Source organism: Simochromis diagramma, unplaced genomic scaffold (assembly GCF_900408965.1).
Source record: "Simochromis diagramma unplaced genomic scaffold, fSimDia1.1 OVJJ01000486.1, whole genome shotgun sequence".
Classification (NCBI taxonomy): domain Eukaryota; kingdom Metazoa; phylum Chordata; class Actinopteri; order Cichliformes; family Cichlidae; genus Simochromis; species Simochromis diagramma.
In genome coordinates, this window is record NW_024387047.1 from 3954480 (window position 1) to 3976060 (window position 21581).

The 21581-nt window shown below is 42.4% G+C and overlaps 1 protein-coding gene across 1 annotated transcript; it reads left to right on the top strand.

Moving 5' to 3' along the window:
* Positions 1–279: 279 nt before the first annotated feature.
* btaf1 (BTAF1 RNA polymerase II, B-TFIID transcription factor-associated) lies at positions 280–21002 on the top strand. The gene is made up of 38 exons (XM_040044741.1): positions 280–687; positions 2328–2451; positions 3282–3396; positions 3913–4056; positions 4649–4848; positions 5973–6106; positions 6279–6408; positions 6489–6557; positions 6660–6749; positions 6858–6953; positions 9351–9527; positions 9746–9886; positions 9999–10123; positions 10509–10629; positions 10793–10897; positions 11108–11257; positions 11865–12007; positions 12146–12320; positions 12450–12653; positions 12907–13327; positions 13481–13665; positions 13769–13925; positions 14222–14331; positions 14456–14657; positions 14812–14960; positions 15362–15514; positions 16023–16144; positions 16528–16695; positions 16842–16919; positions 17021–17150; positions 17251–17392; positions 17506–17636; positions 17788–17910; positions 18388–18540; positions 18745–18956; positions 19060–19219; positions 19493–19663; positions 19806–21002. Exons 1-38 carry the CDS (start codon positions 674–676, stop codon positions 19959–19961), a joined length of 5580 nt encoding a protein of 1859 aa, XP_039900675.1. The 5' UTR covers positions 280–673; the 3' UTR covers positions 19962–21002.
* Positions 21003–21581: the final 579 nt, after the last annotated feature.

The following is a 21581-nucleotide window of genomic DNA, read 5'->3' on the forward strand; positions in this document are numbered from 1 at the left end:
TAAATAATTTTATACTAGATGCAAATTCAATCAATGATATAACTATGACACATATTCTGCTGTTAATATGTTAATATGATATAAGCTGCTAACATATAGAATAAAAAATAACTATAGCAATATAAGGTGCAACAATGTATAGACACATCTGAAGAAAAAAGTATTCTTTTCGGGTGTTTTTTCCCTTTCGATTCGTTTCCTCTTTTAACGCGTGTTTTGATTGGCTCTCTCCGACCCTTGTAACCAATCAGCCTCCGCCTGCTATGGAGGAAGGAATAAATGCAAGATGGCTCCTCATATAAAAACAGTCTTCTGGGTCGTCCTCAACGTGCAACAAAATAACTCTTTAAATCTTATCAGGTTAAAATATTTATCTGCGAAGAGTTCTGAGGGGTGAACTGGGCTTTATGTTAATGGTACTTGGCGATATTTTGTGGAAGAAGACAGCAGAGAGACGACCGGGGCAACTTTGAAGACATGAATTGGTTGTGAACTCTCTCTCTTTGGTAGACAGAAGCACACTGTTGGGGCCTCGGCTAGCTAGCGGTAGCTGCTAGCTAGCTAATGACTGTCTGCTGTTATCTGTCGCACTGGAAACAGCGTAGCAAGAAAAGTTTCAAGTTGTCGGGTGCCTGTTGGATGTAGGACGCTGAAGTGCCCACAATAACTGACCATGGCTGTATCGAGGTAAGATACGTCTGTAGTAGCTCTGTTTATCTATCCCAGGGTTTTTTTTAGCTATTAGCTAGCGGGCTTGCTAATACCTGCTAGCTTTTGATTAGGAAGAGAATGGCATGGCGACGCCTGACAAACGTTAGCAAGTGTAATGTTACAGTGTGAATTGGTCGCCTCTTGTGATATCCCTCGAAGTGTTAACGTAAGTTTGGGCTCGTGTTCACTTTCAGGTGCGAAATTAAAATACATCCCAGTACTCTGTAACACTCTGCTGATGCCGGCGTTAAGTACAGGTTAATTAACGTTGCTGTGGAGTTATGTCAGTAAAGCTGCTTTGCAAACAAGAGATGCCACCACTGGCTAGCCGCCTCTGCATGCACAACCATAATGTCAGTGTCCGGAACAGTTGCACCTGTAAGTCAACCGTAAATACACTCAGGTGTAGTCCACCTATAGTTTGTTGGGGGATTGTTGTTATGTTGTTTCTCTGGTACTGAAGACTTCACGGCTCTTGTGTAGCTGATGGCATGTAAGTCCAGTTTTCTGATTCCAGCCCAGCAGGTTTTCCTTATAGATCAAGAAGATCCTTTATGAAACTTCTTAAGTGCTCCAGTTCATGCCTTTGCATTGTAACAAAACACAGAGATGGCAGGGATAATTTTGACTTAAGTGTGTTTCAGGGGCTAGTTTAGTTTTCATAACAGCACACTAAACAGGGGTCACATAGGAACACTGCACACAGAAGGGGGGGGGGGGCATCCTTCATACCTCCTCTGCCTTCAGAGTTCATTACACAGAGTGAATCATGAAAATCACACACCCACATCTGAAAGATTTTAAAAAACACAAAAGAAAAGCCCATTGCATTCCAAAGCAAATGCTGCATTGGAAAAGTTCTGAAAGTAAACGACTCCAACAATGGCTAGCTACTTCTCTAATATTTAACCAGTTATGTTAATATTAGAAACCTAAACAGTCACACTTCGATGATAGTTTGTTGTTGTTTTTTTAAGTCCAAATTTTAAAACTGATTTTTAGAGACGTTTGATTTCTTCCAAATATTCTTGTTGTGAACAGAATTTCTAAAATTTGTGTCGAGTCCACGTGTTGTGTGTATATTAGTGTGCGTTCATCTCTTGTCCAGATTAAGTGTTTGTAGAACCTGAAGGGATATCTGCACATCCCTAATCCACTTCACTTTATTAATAGACTGCTAATGACCTTGGTAAAAGACTGGAATCATTAGGCAGGTTACTTGGGTGCAAAGCCAAGAAAATAAAGTAGTGACTCTTTTAATTAGTTTACATCTTTAATTATTTGCACCGTAGAGCATCAAAAACAGATGGACTGATCGTAAAATTCCAGGATGATGCAGATTTAATTAATTAATTTTAAATTAACTCCAATTATATGAATGGGTAACATTGAGAGCTTCATTCTTAGGAAAAAAATGCTTTCAGTATCTTAAATCTTCATTACATCATGTTTGAACATTAAGTGATCCAACAGGTGAATGTTCTGCTGCCACTGTTAAACATTGTGTAATTTGCTGACTGGACAGTGGCTGTCAAGAAGGTCCACGCTGATGTTCTACTGACTACTTTCAACCTTGATTTGTTTTCTTTTGTGTGCTTCTTGTAACCTGTCTTTAGACTTGACCGATTATTTATCCTGCTCGACACTGGAACCACACCAGTAACCAGGAAAGCAGCAGCCCAGCAGCTTGGAGAAGTGGTTAAACTCCACCCACATGAGCTTAATAACCTCTTATCAAAGGTGTGTATTTTCATATAATTGTGATTAGCTGTGAGGGTTGTCACAGGCTATCGAGCAGAAAAAATATTTTTCTGTGTATATTCATGTGTACACACCTTCATAGCTGTAAGGTGTACATATATGACAAATATTTTGAGAATTTCTTGCAAAAGAAGAACAATATTTTTAAGTTGTCTGTGGTAGTGCAATGCTTCTGGTGACTTGACGCCATATTTGCTTTGCATGTTTGCTGTCCAAATAGAGTTGGTTATGCAGACTGCAACTGTTTTTGTGTAGTTGCTGGTGAACTTTTTCTCAGCTTCAAGTTGGGACTTAAAGAGAAAGAAAACCCAACAGTATCAGAATGTCGTCTGTTTGTTTTTTCTAAACAACCCTGTTGGCTATACCAGCCTGAGTATCCATAAGTGCTCTCACACTCAGATGTGTGGAATATTAATAATGTCTTAAGGCATCTGTGTTTCCAACCAGATTAATGAGCTGAGCTTCATTATTGTATAAAGAACAATCCTATAGTCTTGAGCTTTGTGAGATTGTATGGGGTTTAACTGGGGCGCTTTTCTCTTATCACAGTTTACAATCAGGTGTACATTAAGTTGCAGTGATGAATGCTCAATTTAAACATGGGCAAATTTTCAAATAACAATGTCAGATTATGTACAAGTAATTCCTGTGCATCACAAGATCAGACTCTATATGTTTTTGTTTTTGTCAGCAGCTGTCTTAAAATATGGCTATCTTGGGTACACCTCTTTGGCTGTATCTGTTAAAACTTTCTGTTTGCAGCCAATTGTACAAAGAGTCAACGCAATCTCTTTTCTGTCATTTATAAGGTCTTGACCTATCTAAGGAGTCCCAATTGGGACACCCGTATAGCAGCAGGCCAAGCTGTAGAGGCCATTGTGAAGAATATTCCTGAATGGAAACCAGCTCCAAAGCCTAAAGAAGGTGAGCATTTGTGCCTTCTCATTAAAATATTTAAGTGATGAGTTGGTGGTATATGCATCACAATAATCATTTGTTTTTGTGAAGTGATCTATTCTTTTGGTCAAACATGCTTATGAAAAAATTCAGACCACATAGGTTTGACTTAGGTTTCATATCAGTTCATAAAGTGACTGTTTTGTGTGAAAACTTACGTACTAATTATTAGGTGCTTAAGGGTGTAATTGAATACATACTGGTTTAACTGTTGTGAACTGGAAAAGATGCCTAAAGTAGGTGTCCATGCCCCAAATTGATGTCTTTTTGTCTGTTTAGTTTCACACTAATTAATATTTTTTGTAAAATAGTGAAATGTTGCATCATTGTCTTTTTGTTTTTGCGAGTTATAACCTCTGTGTTATATGCTCTGTGCTAATTTACCTACAATTTGAATATTGCACCTTCCCTTTCATTTTCACTTGGCTACACCATTTGAAATGACAATTTAATATTATGAAACTTTGTGTTTGTTCTGTAAAGAGTCCTGTGAAGACCTGTCTCCAGAAGAAACATCTTGCGACCGGTTGAGTTTCTACCACTTTGACATCTCTCGCCTGCTGAAACACGGGGCATCTCTGCTGGGATCTGCTGGGGCCGAGTTTGAGCTGCAGGATGACAAAACTGGTTTGTAGTGACTCTTCAAATATTATTTCAGCTGCAATAACATCTATGCTCTTACACCCTCTCCCATGCACACGTCTGAACTTGCACGGCCTCTTGTCTAATTGTATGTGGCGTTTACCAAAGTGGAAGATTTTAAATCTGTATTTTCCTGCTTGTTTTTTTCCATTGAGGAAAGACATTATCTAATAAGTTTTTGATTTAAAATGAAGACCATTGTAACAGGTTGAAATGTGTTTGGACAAATGCCAGTCAAACCTGACCAGTAAGACTGCTTTGTTACAAATTTGAATACAGTTTGAAAGGAGAAAGTTGTTCGTTCTTATCTTTTGGTGGTCATTTGAATTTGAAGTTCCTGTGTATGTCGTAACGCACGTAATGTCGTTTCCCTTTGGCCTCATTTGACTTCTCATTCTTGGTCCCATTTTACTGTTTACTAAATTTAACAAGTTCAGTGTGACATTCAAGACCATTCATAATGCTGTCTGTTGTTTAACGTAAATCTTTTGTTTGTTTGGGGGTTTTTTGTCAGCTACATGCACTTTGAGCCAAAGTTTCTAAAGTTTCCGGCCAACTTCCTGTCATTTGTTCTCAGGTGAGATGGACCCCAAAGAACGTCTTGCATGCCAGAGAAAGCTTCTTCAGAAGAAGTTGGGTCTAGATATGGGTGCTGCTATTGGGATGAACACAGATGAGCTGTTCAACGACGAGGACCTGGACTATACCTGTCAACCCAATGCCCTCAGAGCACACGGAAGCAAAGCCACAGCTGGATCCAGCTCCGGAAACCACTTGGTGAGTCTCACTCGGACCTCTCGAGTCACCATATGTTAGCACACATTTTGTCTCTTTGAGTTTAATGAATTGTCAAAGGGAAGTCTTAAACGTACCTCTCAGTGTAACCAGAACTTTTTAGGCTTAAAAGATGCTATTGCAGTTTATACCTATACCTGTTGCACTGCAGTATTAAAAACTTGTCTGTGCCAGATTTGTTTTTGTTTTGTTTGTAAATGGGTCATGTAGTTTGATTTTCATGTCGTGGGCCCTTTTTGTGAAGTTCTGCACGCTTCCTGTGAGTATCCACGGCATAGCAATAGAGTAGATTCATCATCTTTTTTTTATTTCTGCCTCATCAATATTTGTGGCAGCTTCCAGTTGTTGAAACTGTCACTATGGTTCTTCATTTGCTGGAACACTTGTTTGCAGAAAGTCAAGCACAGGATGAGGAAATTAAAATGGTTTGTGCGTGAATAGGCAGAGGGAATGCTGTTGTTAAGTCAAATTGTTGAATGTTGTCATTGTGTTTCTTAAATTTGTAAAGTCTTAGTTCAAACTATTGAATCAAAGACATTCCTTTGTCTCTGACCACCGCTCCAGCCAATTTGGTGCTGGGTGAGGCTGACGTGGGTTTTATTGTAGATACATTGTATCTGAAAGATCTGTTTCTTGTGTTGTACACTTCCTGCTTTTATGATCCTTTTGGTGAGCAGGAACACACACACACACACACACACACACACTGCCTTGTCTTAGAACCATTGGGGGGGTTTACAGTGGGAGGTGCTTGTGCTGTGATGTGTATTGTAACAGTTTGTCAATAAATAGCTGCGAGGAGAGCTGCTCTTTGAAGGATTTGGGCTAGAGACAGGTGATGAGCATTATGCTCCACCACCTGGTTCTGACCAAAGCTCTCCCTCGTTAGCGAGTTAAAGACCGGTTGAAGATGTTCTGTCTTGTTTTTCGTTCTTCATGAGGAATAAGTCTCTAAACTAGCGGGGCCTGTGGAAACACAGACTCAACAGCTGTCAGCTTAGAGTTGCTGTTTATTATAATTGGAAAGTTTTCTTGAAACTGTATCCCCACTTTGAGATTCACTAGAGGAGGAATTTCTTAATTAACACAACTCTTTTGTTTTTTAGACCATTCAGGCAGCTGAATTGATCGACTCAGAGTTCCGACCAGGCATGAGCAGTCGTCAGAAAAATAAGGCTAAGAGGATGGCCAAGTTGGTAGCAAAGCAAAGATCCAGAGACATGGATCCTAATGAAAAGAGGTAGGACTATCTATATATTCTGGATTCTAATCAAAATTGTATGTTTGGAAAAGTGCATGTGTTTTATTTTACATGTTTTTTTTGTTTGGTTTTTTTTTGTCAGCATACTTACAGTTTTTTAAGATTCGAGAGTTATCATATCCTGTGACTCTCATTTGTCTTTAACCTTTAGTAACGACAGTTTTGAAGGTGAACCTGAGGAGAAACGAAGAAAAACCACCAACGTAGTCACTGAGCAGCCAGCAACAGAGCATAAGATCCTAGTCGACAACGTTCCGGATAACTCCAGTCTATTCGAGGAGGTAAGCAATCAGAAACAAGTCGGTGAAGCTGGTATAGATGACAGTGTCAGATAGCTGATGCGTTATTGTTTTCTCCTTAGACGAACGAGTGGCCTCTGGAGAGCTTCTGTGAGGAGCTTTGCAATGACCTCTTCAATCCCTCCTGGGAGGTAAAAACACAATACTTATTTTCACTTGATAATGTAAGTTGAATGAGAGGGGGTAGAGTGGGCTCAAAGAATAACCACATGTGTGTTGTTTTTGTTTCTCAGGTTCGTCATGGTGCAGGCACCGGTCTTAGAGAAATCCTCAAGTCCCATGGTGCTGAGGGAGGGAAGGTGGTGGGAAGCACTGCAGAACAGGTAGGTCTCAACCACATCTTCAGGCTTTTTTTTTTCTTGCTTTTTTTTTTTTTAAACAGCTGAGTGAGAATCAGACATGACCCAGACTGTACTGATATTTTGATGCAGATGTTACGGCAGCATCAGGAATGGATAGAAGACGTGGTCATCCGGCTGCTGTGTGTCTTTGCTTTGGACCGCTTTGGCGATTTTGTATCTGATGAGGTAGGTTTGTTTGTTTATCAACAAATGTTTTTTGAACATATTTGTCCTAGCGTTTTTCCACTCCTTTGTACATTCCCTTACGTGCCTTACTGAAAGGTTCAGCAATCTCCATTCCAGGAATTTGCAGGCTGTGTAGGGACAATGCTAAAGGTTACTGGGTTTTTTTGTTTTTGTTTTTGTTTTTTTGGTTTTTTTTTTGTTTTAAAAGTGTGACACATGTATATAATAAACATTTTTTTTTGATTGGGTGCTACATTTCTTTTATAAAATTCCTTCCAAAATCACTGTTTTCAAAGAAATTAAAGTAAATTCTCAGTAAATTATTAATTTAGCATAAACTAGGACTTCACAGATGCAGGGAATTGAGGTCTGATTGTGACAGTGTGTTACCATGTTTAGCCTGTAGGAGGAAGCCAAACTTTTTACTTACCGTATTTTCACGACCATAAGGCGCACTGTGCTAAAAGGCGCAGTCTCAGTTATGTGTGCCCTTACTGTATTTAACACACACATAAGGCGCACTGGACCATAGGGCGCATACAAGTACCGTATGCGTATTTAAAAATAAAGCGGGAGCAAACCTGAATTCGGTACCTTACTCACATTTCTATTGCCGGTAATCGTCATCATCAACAACACACAAGCATACAAGTGTGCATATTTAAAAATAAAGCAGGAGCAAAACTGAGTTTGGTACTCACATTTTTATTACCAATAATCGTCATCATCAACAACACACAAGCATACAAGTGTGCGTATTTAAAAATAAAGCAGGAGCAAAACAAAGTTTGGTACTCACATTTTTATCATCAATCAAACCCATCGAAGTCCTCATCCTCTGTGTCTGAATTGAACAGCTGCTCTAAATCTCCATCAAACATGCCAGGTTCACCGTCAGAGTCACTTTCCGTGCCGTGCGGCTCCTCGGAAACGATGCCGGCTTTTGCGAAAGCTCGAACAACAGTGCCAGCAGACATGTTAGCCCAAGCATCTACAATCCATTGGCAAATTGTGGCGTAACTCGCCCGGCGCTGCCTTCCACTCTTAGTGAAACTGTGGTCTCCACCGGTCATCCATCGCTCCCAGGCCGCTCGCAGCCTTACTTTGAACGGGCGGTTCACACCGATGTCCAGCGGTTGGAGTTCCTTTGTCAGGCCTCCCGGAATGACAGCAAGCTCACAGTTCATTTGCTTCACAAGTTTTTTCACATCGGCTGTGAGATGGGCACGCATAGAGTCACAAATCAACAGCGATGGTGATGCGTGGAAAAAACCACCTGGTCTCCTTACATACACCTCCCTCAGCCAGTCTTTCATCATTTCCTCATCCATCCAGCCCTTTTCATTTGCCTTAATGTTGATTTCTGCTGGAAACTTCTCTTTAGGCAAAGTCTTTCGCTTAAAAATCACCATAGGCGGCAGTTTCTGTCCATTAGCATGGCAGCCAAGCACAACAGTAAAAGAAGACTTTTCATACCCCGTTGTGCGTATCGCTTCCGTGCTGGTCCCCTTCTTCTCCACAGTGTGACTCACCGGGATGTCAAAAGTGAGCGGGACCTCGTCCATGTTTGTGATGTGGCTGGGCTGGATGTTTTTGTCGCCGATGTGTTTGCTGCAGTAGGAGCGGAAGATGGCCAGCTTTTCCTTATAATCCGCTGGAAGTTGCTGCGCTACCGTAGTCCTGGTCCAGATGGAAAAATGGCACCGTTTCATAAAACAAAAGCACCAAGACGGACCTCCTTGGAAATGTTCAATGTTCATCTCTTCAGCTAGTGAAACTGCTTTTAGCCGAATGGTGACCATCGAAACGCTTCTCCCGCTCGCTCTTTGCTCGATGATCCACCGCTCGAGTCTTTCCTCCAACTCGAGCCACCTCGCCTTATGTCCGCGGAAACTCAGCTGCGTTTTCTTGACCTGCCGGAGCTTGTTTTCCAGCTTCCTCCATTTGCGAACCATCGATTCGTTAATCTTAAATTCTCTCGCCGCTGCTCGATTTCCATGTTGCTCCGCGTAGCTGATGGCCTTCAGTTTAAACTGTGCTTCGTAAGCGTGTCTCTTTGCCATTTTCAGGGTTGTTAAAACAACGATGTCCTGCATAATGCACATACCTGTTCTTTTATACAGGTATGTGCGATTGTCCCGGTATATACGATCAACGCCCACACTTCACCCTTTAACGTTCTCATGGTGTTCTCTACTACGTCCTCCTTACAACACATAGGGCGCACCGCGCTATAGGGCGCGCCGCACTTTTTGAAGAAAATCTAAGACTTTTAAGTGCGCCTTATGGTCGTGAAAATACGGTATGTTTGTCAGATGTGTGTCACTCAGCTCAATCTGTATCTTTGGCTTTGATTTAACTCTTTCTATCACAATCTTGCCCTCTTCCTTTTGACAGGTAGTGGCTCCTGTTAGGGAGACGTGTGCTCAGACACTGGGTGTGGCCCTTCGCCACATGAATGAATCTGGTGTTTCGAGGACGGTAGATGTCCTACTGAAGCTGCTGAAAGAGGACCAGTGGGAGGTGCGTCATGGAGGCCTGCTGGGAATCAAGTATACCTTGGCTGTTCGTCAGGTACACCCTCTCTATCACTGTGCATATGATGAGCTTTGAATAAGAATAGCAAGATTCGACATTGTATTTGATTCGAGTAGCGTGTGGGGAACAGGAGGTGTTATACTTGGACAAAAAGCTTTTTTTTTTCAGACTGGACGCATATGTTCTCGTTGTTATCTCGCTTTCTGATGCCGTATACACACATGCTGATTTTCATCTTCTCTTTTGTGTCAAAGGACTTGATTGCTGTTTTACTTCCCCGTGTGCTCCCTGCAATCACAGACGGCCTACAGGACTTGGATGATGATGTCAGGGCCGTGGCAGCTGCAGCCCTCATCCCTGTGGTCAGGGGCTTGGTGCAGCTACTGCCCAATAAGGTGTGAAACAAAACCAGTTTCAATTTCTGTGGTGAAATGTGCATTCTGTTAGTAGTTAAACTTTCTGCTGTCCTTGTTGCTTAATTTAGTCTGAAAACTTAATGTCTCTCAGGTACCCTTCATAGTGAACACACTATGGGATGCACTTTTAGACCTGGACGATCTGACTGCTTCCACCAATAGTATTATGACTTTGCTGTCCTCGCTGCTAACCTATCCACAGGTTCGACAATGCAGGTCAGTTTCAAGCTTATGCAAAAAAAGAGACTAATAAAGTAATATATCAAAAAATACTGTTGATTTATTGAATAATAGGAGAAATTGGTTCCAGCGATTCCATATTTCAAACCTTGACCCCAAACCATACACAGCTTTTGCAGGGTGTCTTCATAAGAGCATTAAGTGCTGTCATAGAATTTTGTCAGTGACCTGACATTAACTGACATTATTAGTAACTTGGGGTGAAAGCCAACTCACAACAGTACTTTGTGTTAAACACTTTTTAAATGACCTAATTTTCCATAAAAGGGCACAAACAGACAATACACCCCACAGAACCACAAGCACAAAATTAGACGAGCGCCAACTCTTTAGCTATGACCCTTTTTTTTTCTCATCCCAGCATGCAGCAGTCACTAACTGTTCTGGTTCCTCGGGTATGGCCATTCTTGAGACACACTATATCATCAGTAAGACGAGCAGCACTGGAAACGCTTTACACACTACTGTCTAAAGCTGACCAGGTAAAGATCTAACAATAATAATCGGATGGTACATCTACATGTATTTACAAAAATATGAGCAAATTATTTCTTTTGTTTTGTTTTTTTTTAGCTCTTAATCCAGCTTTAAACTGAATTGCATCCCTAATAATAAGGTGGCGTTTTTGTGGTTTTGCTGTTCCAGAGCTGTGCAGCGTGGATAAATCCCATCCTACAAGACATGCTGCGGCATATCTTCCAGTCTTGCATACTAGAGAGCAATGAGGAAATCCTTGAACTGATCCTAAAGGTTTGTTACATGACTCACCTAACTACTTTGGGTTAAATGACAAACTCTGTCCAACTTTGGTTATAAAACACAGCTGGAACGATACAGACGATGCTGTATTGTCGATTTTTAATGTAAATGTTAAATTTATTTTTTTTTATACTTGGATAGCACATATGGGAGACTTTGATTTTTTTTTTTGCATTGTTAATCTGCGTCTTTTATGTGCAGGTGTGGATGGAGCTGCTGTCTCAGGCCCCCCAACAGTATGTGGTAGCAGCCAGCTGTCCATGGATGGGTGCCTGGCTCTGTCTCATGATGCAAGCTTCCCACATTCCAATAGACCTGAACATGCTGCTGGAAGTAAAAGCCCGCTCCAAGGTTGTATACTTTATCTTTATACACATAAAAACTTTTATTTTCAGCGTATCTTTTGTTTTAGAAGTAGGAAGGAGCAATTTTACAGTGACAGGAATTAATATGATACATTTAAACAAAAGGTCAGCATGACATAATTTGGAATGATTCAGTGTTTCCACTTCTATTTTTATCAATGGGTTCATGCAAATAATGCCGATTCCCTATCACACAAGTCAGTGCACCTTGCTGTGGTTGCTAGGTTACAGACTGGCAGACAATAAGAGTCTTACAGCCATGTTCTGCATTTTTGAGCCAGTGGAGCTTAAACCTTAACCGTCTGGAGGAGGAAATAAGAGACAGAGGATGCACTGGCACACAGAAGCGTGCACCCACCCACCAAATAGCTTAAATGCCGGTTTAACGAGGTGTGGCGGAACTGAGGAACAATAAAAAGAACTTGGGATGGACAGGTTTGCTTTGCATGTAATGAATTAATAGTGTTAAAAGAAGGGAAGCGGACAAATGTCTACAGAAGGTGTCTTTCCACTCTTAAAACCACGTCAAACATGTAGATTTGGCATCTTCTGAAATAAAACAAACTTTAACTAATATCATGTTGTTCAAACAGGATAAATGTGGCACAAAGGGACGTCAAGCAAGCAGTCAGGTGAAGGAAACTGTTCAGGAATATATAGCGGGTGCAGAGACGGTGACAGATGACCCAGTTACGAGGGACTATGTAGTAGTCCGTGCTCGACTTATGGCTGCCAAGTAAGTTTTCATAGTTATATTGAGAAGAAAAGTCTTTAACTTAATGATCTTTAACTCTCAAGAAATAACTGGAATCGCTGACTAAGTGATCAAGGTTGCGTTTGCACTGACTGCTCTCTTTGTACCTGTGTAATCCAGATTGCTGGGGGCTTTGTGTCGGTGTATTTGTGACCCTCAACTCAATGCTGCATCCCAGGAGATCAGACCAGCAGAATCTTTGGCTCAGCTATTGCTCTTCCATCTCAACTCCAAGTCTGCCCTGCAGCGAATCGCAGTGGCATTAGTGCTTTGTGACTGGGCTGCACTGCAGAAGGTAAAATTCAGTTGTTGAGATTTTTTATTTATTTATTTATTTTTTTTAAATAAGATTAAGATTTATTGACTTGGCAGCAAAGCAGAATCGGGCTTTCAGAAGCTGAAAGGTTTTCTCGTATCTTTTCAGGATTGTCAGTTGGTGTCATCCACCGTGCTGCCTCGTCTTCTGGCCATTCTGTCTGAGCAGCTGTATTATGATGAGATCGCCATCCCCTTCACACGCATGCAGAATGAGTGCAAGCAGCTGATTGCACTGCTTGCTGATGCCAACATAGACCTCAAGGACCGCCTCAATTGTAACGTTTTCACCATTGATCAAGCCAGTGAGCTGGTAAGTCAGTACACACACATGTGCACTGATAAACCTTTGACACACGATTATCAGATTGGTGAAGCACCGTGATCTTTATTAGGATTTTGCAGCATGTTTGTCATCTAGGTATGGTGTCTCAACAAAACCATGAATGATTTTTGATCAAAAACTGTAACAATTCTTGGCTTCGAAGGTTAATGGATATTGCACTCTGTAACACATCAGACTCTTTTCAATCACACCCTTTATCCCCCTCCTGCTTGTTCCCTAGGTAACCACCATCTTTGCAGAGTCAACAGCCGGGTTTAATGTAAAGTCCAAACAGTGGCCAGCCCTGGACAGCAAGCGACAGCAGGCTCAAGCGACTGTGATGGAGACCAGCACAGAATGGCAGCAGCTGCATCTGCGCGTGCACATGATCGCAGCCTGTGCCGTGATTAACCTGCAGGTGCTCCCCGACAAACTGAACCCACTCGTCAGGCCTCTGATGGAGGCCATCAAGAGGGAGGAGAACACCCTGATCCAAGGCTATGCTGCCTCTTTTATAGCCAAGCTGCTTCAACAGTGTGCCGGACGCTCGCCGTGCCCCAACCCTAAGATCATCAAAAACCTCTGTGCCTCAGCCTGTGTGGACTCTGCAACCACGCCCTCATCTGCTTGCCCCGTACCTCCGACACAGGAAAATGCCAAAGGTGAGACCTTTTGAAGCTTGGCTCTATTTTCAGTCTGTCAGCTACAAACAGGATTTTAAATTTGGGGTTTCAGTGATGTTTTAAAAGGTTTGACTCGTGAATATAAAAATCATGTGTTAACACTGATGGTTTTCTTAATTGTCATGCTTTCAGGGGGTGGCTTGGAGAAAGACGGCATGCATCACATGGTCAATAAATCTCGAGGTATCATCACTCTGTATCGCCACCAAAGAGCTGCGTTTGCCATCACCAGTAAGAGGGGTCCAGCTCCTAAAGCGCCAAAAAACCCAACCACAGAGCTTCCTCCTGGCAGCACCATCAGCTCAGAGAATGATGAGGTACAGAAGAACTAAAGTACATTTTCAACACATTGAGCTTAAAACCAACAACGCCATGTTGTCTTTACTGTTCTTGGTCTTTTTTTCTATCATTTCATTTCAGAGCAGGAAGCCATTTCTTATTCAGAGACGAGGTGCAGAGTTCGCCCTAACAACTATTGCACGGCACTTTGGTGCAGACCTCACAAAGTCTCTGCCGTACCTTTGGGAGAATACGGTGGGACCACTGACGTCAGTGGCAACAGAAAATCGGTGCATTGGTATGTTGATTATGTTGATCAGATTTTGATCTTTGATAGACACTGGTGAAAATATCGTCACCTTGATTTTCACCAATATAGACCTGTAACTGTCACTTAGGAACATAAACTGTGCTATTTTAGATTTAATTGTAGATATCTTAGAAAGGAAAAGCTGTATAGAGTCTCACGAGTCAGTGATCAGTGGGATGAAAGGCCTCTTTTCACCGAACCGATTCTCTATATCCTTCCGTGTTTTCACATCGTTAAGATGTACAGAGTTGTTACTCTGAATCATTGTGTTTCATGTGTTGTAGATAGGCAGGCCCAGCTGGAGAGGGGCGACGCTGCAGCTCAGGAATTGGTCAACTCTCTACAAGTACTGGAAGTCATGGCAGGAGCCATGGCTGCCGAACTCAAGCCTTTGGTAAGTTTGATCCATTTTGACTGATTTACTTTGATCATTTTTTTATGATTATCATGGATTTGGAATCCGTGACATCTTATGGAGATTGTTGGACTTTTTTTTTTTTTTTTTTTTTCTCCTGCAGTTATTGGAACACCTGCCCCATTTGTTCACCTGCCTCCAGCACCCATACACAGCAGTACGTCACATGGCAGCACGCTGTGTTGGTGTGCTTAGCAAGATAGCCACACTGGAGACCATGAACAGTTTCCTTGAGTGTGTATTACCCTGGTTAGCTGCTATTGATGACTGCACCAAACAAGAAGGCGCCATCGAGGCTTTAGCCTGTATCCTTCACTGACATTACCTTTCAGTTTTTTTTTTTTTGTTGTTTTTTTTTTACCTTTCTGATATAAGAGCACTCCAGAACTGATTTATTTGTGCCTTTATTTAGTGTATTCCTGTGCTGTATTTTACTGTCCTTGACCAAGACTCCTGCAGGTGTCATGGAGCAGCTGGATGTGGACATCGTGCCCTACATCGTGCTGCTGGTGGTACCAGTGCTAGGCCGTATGAGCGACCCCAGCGACAGCATTCGTTTCATGGCCACACAGTGCTTTGCTACACTCATCCGCCTGCTGCCACTAGAGGTACGAGCACCCAGACAGCAGGCTAAAGTGCAGTTTTAATCATTATTTAATGTTTACATCAGGGATGTCAAACTCCTTTTACACTGTGACCTACATACAGGGTATAGAAGTTTAAGTACAAACTTGATCCCTGGGGTAGCTGTATATTAGAAAAAGAAGTACAATTGCCTCAAGATTTCTGCTGAGAAATAGTACTTTAGTAAATCTGTCGCCATGAATCCTGATCAGTAAGAAAGCTGTAAAACTTGTGAAAGTCCAGAATTTATACCTACCTTTACATTTTCCACAGCTGTACAGTGGACAGGATTGGAGTCTTTGCTGGGCCAATTTTGGCCCCCGAGCCTTATGTTTGACACCTCTGGTTTGGACTCTGAGTAATGTATTTTCCTCTTTTCTACCAGGCGGGTATACCAGACCCTCCTGCCATGTCTGCTGACCTGATCCGGCAGAAAGCTAGAGAACGTCACTTCCTGGAGCAGCTGCTAGATGGCAGAAAGTTGGAGAACTACAAAATCCCGGTGCCCATTAAAGCAGAGCTCCGGAAGTACCAGCAGGTTTGTGTCACGTTTAAGGATGCCCACCCTGTGGATATTTTGACACACAAACAACTTCTGGAACATTTTAGTGCTTGAGCTGTCTCATCACCTCCAGTGTGACCGTATTTCTGCCACATTAAAGAGTGAGGTTCCCTTAAATGCGGAAGGCTGGCAACATAGATAGAGATGCTGACAACAAATGGTTTACTTTACAGTAAATTTTAAAGCAGTCAAATGGAGGTTAAGTAAATGTGCTGGCTCTTCTTTGAACTGGCTTCTAGCAGCTCTACTGAGAACGAATCTATCTCTGTAATACAGAAGTGAAGACATCCTGTTTGAAATGTTGTTGAAATCGCTGCCACATCCTCAGCATCACTACTGTAACTGACTCATAGGCACTGAAACTGATGGGTGTCATTGAAGAGATTGTTTTGATGACTTTTGTCTAATCATTAGTATGATTAACCAGTGAAACCTTGATATTCAGTGTTGTGGTATTTGAGCGTTGGTGTGTTTAATCTTGCAGGATGGAGTGAACTGGTTAGCATTCCTGAACAAATACAAGCTGCATGGGATCCTGTGTGATGACATGGGTCTCGGCAAGACGCTGCAGTCCATCTGCATTCTGGCAGGCGATCACTACCTCAGGTACTAACAGCACTGTTACAGAGATGGAGTACGTGCACAAATATATTATCTGTTTAAACAGTGATATGCTACTCTATGCAGTCATTGTCAGAGGCTTGATAAGTGTGAGTTGTTTTACGCCCATTTTTAATGTGGTTTAAATGCAGACAAAACACGAGTAACCTCCACGAGAATAATTTTTATAGGTATTACTCGTCCACATGCCTTATTGCCCAATAAAAGACAGAATATGGTTTGACAGCTTGAATACCAGCGGTGGTCTGTCCAGGCTCGGTGCATTCTTAAATCTGCCTTTGATCTTTGACCTTTAAAACTCTGATCCAGTCTCATGTTTGAAGCGCTGTGTTAGAAATTGTGACTGTGTGTGTGTGTGTGTGCTTCAGGGCACAGGAATATGCCAAGACTAAAGCAGCAGACTGCAGCCCCCTGCCCTCTCTGGTGGTGTGTCCTCCCACGCTGACTGGCCACTGGGTGGACGAAGTGGGCAAGTTCTGCGCCAAAGAGTACCTCAACCCGCTGCACTACACTGGGCCTCCTACAGAGCGGATGCGGTAAGGATTAGTCAGAGTTTACTGCAGGAGAATGATTCATGCTCTCATTTTTTTTGTAAAATTGAATAAGTGAGGAAGAACAGTTTGTGTGTGGGTAGAGATAAATGCATTTATTTGAAGCTAAGTAAACATGTACTTCTTTTCAGGCTGCAACACCAAGTGAAAAAACACAACCTTGTTGTAGCCTCTTACGATGTTGTCCGAAATGACATAGATTTTTTTAGGTGAGTGCTACTCCAAAGGTTGTTGTTTGTTTTTTCTCTGTTTGTTTTTGTGTTTTCTGTTCTGCATTTTAAAGTGATTTTATTTCTTTTTACTTTTCTAGAAATATAAAATTTAATTACTGTATCCTCGATGAGGGTCATGTGATCAAGAATGGGAAAACCAAACTGTCCAAAGCCATAAAACAATTGGCTGCCAACTTCCGAGTCATTTTGTCAGGAACGCCCATTCAGGTGAGGCTTCCTTTGTGATCTGAAAAGGAAATGGAGATTTCCATTCTTTCCATGTTTTCTGCAGCTCAGAGTGGAATAATGTTTAATGCTCTAACTTCAGAATAATGTCTTGGAGCTCTGGTCTTTGTTCGACTTCCTAATGCCGGGCTTCCTCGGAACAGAAAGGCAGTTTGCTGCACGCTACGGTAAACCAATCCTAGCCAGCCGAGACGCCAAAAGCTCATCGAGGGAGCAGGAGGCAGGTATGTGAACCCCCTAGTTTTTGTTTGTTTTTTCAGATATTAGATTTTCTCTCATTCTATCTGGTTACTCTTACTGAATATGGCCTACCATTAATGTTGCCTTCTCCATGTAGGAGTCCTGGCAATGGAGGCCCTGCATCGACAGGTACTACCCTTCCTTCTGAGGAGGATGAAGGAGGATGTCCTCCAGGATCTTCCTCCTAAAATAATTCAGGACTATTACTGCAACCTGAGCCCTCTACAGGTATTGACCCATAATGACCTTGGAGACATTCCACATTAGTATGATGAACAGTAGTTGGAATGTGTGTTTGCAAAGTCTTGGTTGGAATTCATGCTGGTAAAACTTGTTAGTGGCACATTTTTATTGATTTTGGCTTTGTCACTTCCTGCAGGTTCAGCTGTATGAAGACTTTGCAAAGTCTAGAGCCAAGGCCAGTGTGGATGACAGCATCTCTGTAGCTTCTACAGAGGAGGAGGAAAAGCCCAAGCTGAAGGCCACAGGCCATGTCTTCCAGGTATGTGTGGTTTGATAAATGTGGTCTTTGCGGTTCATATGTGAAGAAAGTTTGTCCTGACCATAATGTGTAGCTTTGAATTGTTCCTTTCTGGTAAATGGAAAAGCAAATGTTTCTTAAATATTTATGCAGTAGAAGATGGTGCCCGCATACCCCCCACATATTTTCCACACCATGGCAGAATATAAGACAGACAAAACAGTGGCCTGCTCATGAAAACTGTAGGCTTATAATCTCTCTTTTGCCTTTTACCCTTAAAATTTGACATTTGGAGATTTGACTCGTCAGTGAGGAAATTCTTGCTTGTCAGTGTCACACGGTTTCCTCATTTGTCCTCCTGATGACTGACATCTTAAAATCTCTATCAATGTTTTTTATTATTTGCATCTTATAAAACCTTGTGTAAGTTTTTAACAGTCTTTCCTTTGCTGATGGTTCCCCGTGTTAATAGTTGGGTTCATGTCTTCATTCTTTAAGGCGCTGCAGTACCTGCGGAAGCTGTGTAACCACCCCAGCTTGGTCTTGACCCCTCAGCATCCAGAGTACAAACGCATCACTGAGCAGCTGGCAGGACAGAACTCAAGCTTGCGAGACATTCAGCACGCGCCAAAACTATCTGCTCTCAAACAGGTGAGATATCACTCTTCAGGTCATCTTTCTCACGTCCTCCGTGGACCAAGTGTTTGATCCTGATAAGTTTTTGATTTTACACAAAGATATGTAGGAAGAAGAGATTCTATAAGGATGTTTGTTGTATTCAGTTATCCAACCGTTCACTTGTATCTGATTTCAAAGATGCCCCATGCCTTCAGTCTAACACGTTTCTGCTCTCAGCTGCTGTTGGACTGCGGACTCGGTGGTGGTGGAGGATCAGAGGGGGCCACTGAGGCAGTGGTGGCCCAACATCGTGTGCTAATCTTCTGTCAGCTGAAGAGTATGCTGGATATCGTTGAACATGACCTGCTGAAACCCAGACTGCCCACCGTCACATACCTGAGGCTGGATGGCAGCGTGCAGGCCGGCCAACGTCACTCTATAGTTTCCAGGTTAGCTCATCTGTACAGTTGCTCACTGTCAAACACAGAAGTCTGCTCACTGCGAGTTTGCTAAATGAATGCAAGACTAGGATTTCTTCTTTCTGTGCCTCAGGTTTAACAATGACCCATCAATAGATGTGCTGTTGCTGACCACCCATGTTGGTGGTCTGGGTTTGAACCTGACTGGTGCAGATACCGTGGTGTTTGTGGAGCATGACTGGAACCCAATGAGGGACCTGCAGGCCATGGACCGTGCCCATAGGATAGGACAGGTACTGTTGTTGAACACACTTGCTCAGCAGAATATCAGTGTGTAGACAGATTTAGGCAGTCCAGGTTGTTTTGATGACTCTTAACCTTCCTCTGACACTGAAATTGCACAATCAAATCCCGCGCAAAGAATTGACTTTTTCTTTAGTTTCACATTGGATCAGCCTTGGATTGTATCAAGAGGCTGCTGCTGTCTAAAGCTAGTGATGCAAAGAGAAGCAGTTGAAATTAGATTGGCATGAAAGCATTTAGTACGTTCCGTTTGTCTTTTGCAGAAACGGGTGGTGAACGTGTACAGGCTGATCACACGAGGCACGCTGGAGGAGAAGATCATGGGACTGCAGAAGTTCAAGATGAGCATCGCTAACACTGTTATAAGCCAAGAGAACGCCAGCCTGCAGAGCATGGGCACAGACCAGCTCCTCAACCTCTTCACACTCGACAAGGTGAGAGCAGCTCTGTCCTCTAGTGTTTGTACTATTGTTACTGATTTCTAATAACAGTCAAATTTTTATGTTCTCCACTAACACATGCACGCATCTTTCCCCTGTGTTTGGCTGAACTCCCTTGTCTGTAAATGTGTTTCAGGAGGATAAAGGTGAGAAGGCTGAGAAGGGCGAGCAGTCATCAACCTCAGGAAAGACTTCCATGAAGTCAGTGCTGGACAGCTTGGGAGAGCTGTGGGACCAGCAGCAGTACGATTCAGAGTACAACCTGGACAGCTTCATGCACTCTCTGCAGTAGCACTGTGTGCAAGTCCACCCAGCCTCCATCAGGCGTCTCGCCCTCTGGCCGAGCAGGACCCGGTCAGAGCGCGAGGAGACCCCTACTGCTGCAGCCACATGCCTAACACCGCCACCTTAAATAGAGTAACGTTAAGGAGTCCCTGAAGGATAATACTCTCAGTACATTTCCCACTGCGATTACTTACCCACAGCCAAAGACCTGAATCGTTGTCGTTCTACAGTCGATAGGTATGCAGCAACATCACTCAGACTTATTCTCATGAGGTAAGTTACCCAGGTCCTTTGCAAGCCTGAGAGAATAAAACCATGTGATGATGTAACAACTGTGAAAGACGTCGTCTACAGTAGCGGAACGTTTTTCCACTCTTTCAAGTGCACAGTGTTTCATAAGTAAAGTTATCATTTATAGTTACAGCAGCAGGCGCTACTTTTACAGCCTGCTACCCTCTGCTCATATCACATTGCCGGAGTAAACAGTGTTAACTGCTTCAGATGTTACTACCTAGATGCACCTTCCTCATGTGCGCCCTCTTCTACTACCGCCGCCACCTCTCACAAAGTCTTAAAGCACCGCTATACCCACCTCTCTGCCTGATGGATACAAACATGTTTTTGTATGAGAAAAGGAAACGGGGAGAGAGTAACAAGAAGCCACAGGATGCCGTCACACAGTACTGGCTTTTTATAGCACAACGCTGAGCTCAGGAGCTGGTTGTGCTATGTCAAGACGACTCCCGTTCTTCAGACCATGCCCTGGAAGAGTGTGTTCACAAAAAATGTGGTCATCAGGAGGCCCTGTTTGAGAAACTATATTCTGTGTCCACCTTCTCCACATGTACTGTAAAAAGACTGACCCGGGAAAGCACTGCGCGTCAAAGCAGCTTTACAGAGATGGAACTGAGGAGGCCAAGCTGTGGCTGGTACCTGAAACTTGTCATAAGTATTTTTAAAAAATGAATAGACTTGTACATAATTGTCTAATTGCTGCTTTTTGTTTATGATCTTGGGATTGTAATAAATTCTACAAACCTTTGAGTTATGTATTTGTCTTTGGACATCAATGGCCAGTAGATGGTGTGGTTGTACATCCAGGGAAAATAAAAACTAGAAGTGAATACATGTAACACATTTCCACATTGGTCTAATTTGAACCTAGGTAAATGCAAAATTTACCACTCCACAGGAAAGCATGGTTCAAATGGATCGGTGGGTAAATTTAATTTGTCTGATGCTAATTTGTAACTTTCTAAAGACATCTTGTACAAAAAGTGCTCAGAAAAGTGGGAATTTTATCAGAGGAAGGAGATTGTGCTATGTTTTGTTTCTTTTAAGCTAACGTTACAGTGTGTTTTTCATTCTCACAGCTTGACCTTTACATTTTCCAGTGTAATTTGTAAGTGGCCCAAGAGCACAGACCTTTAAATGTTACTGCGGGGGCCAAAGAGCGTAATGAAAGTTAGTATTGACAGATTTTTATTTTTCATGTTTGGGGGGGGTTGGAGCAACAAACTCAGAAGCGGTAGTAAGCAGTAGCAGCATTAGAGCTCCATGTTTTTGAGTCACAGTCATACTGCAAATAATCAAGACAACAGAGGTCCAATTCAACAATCATCAAATC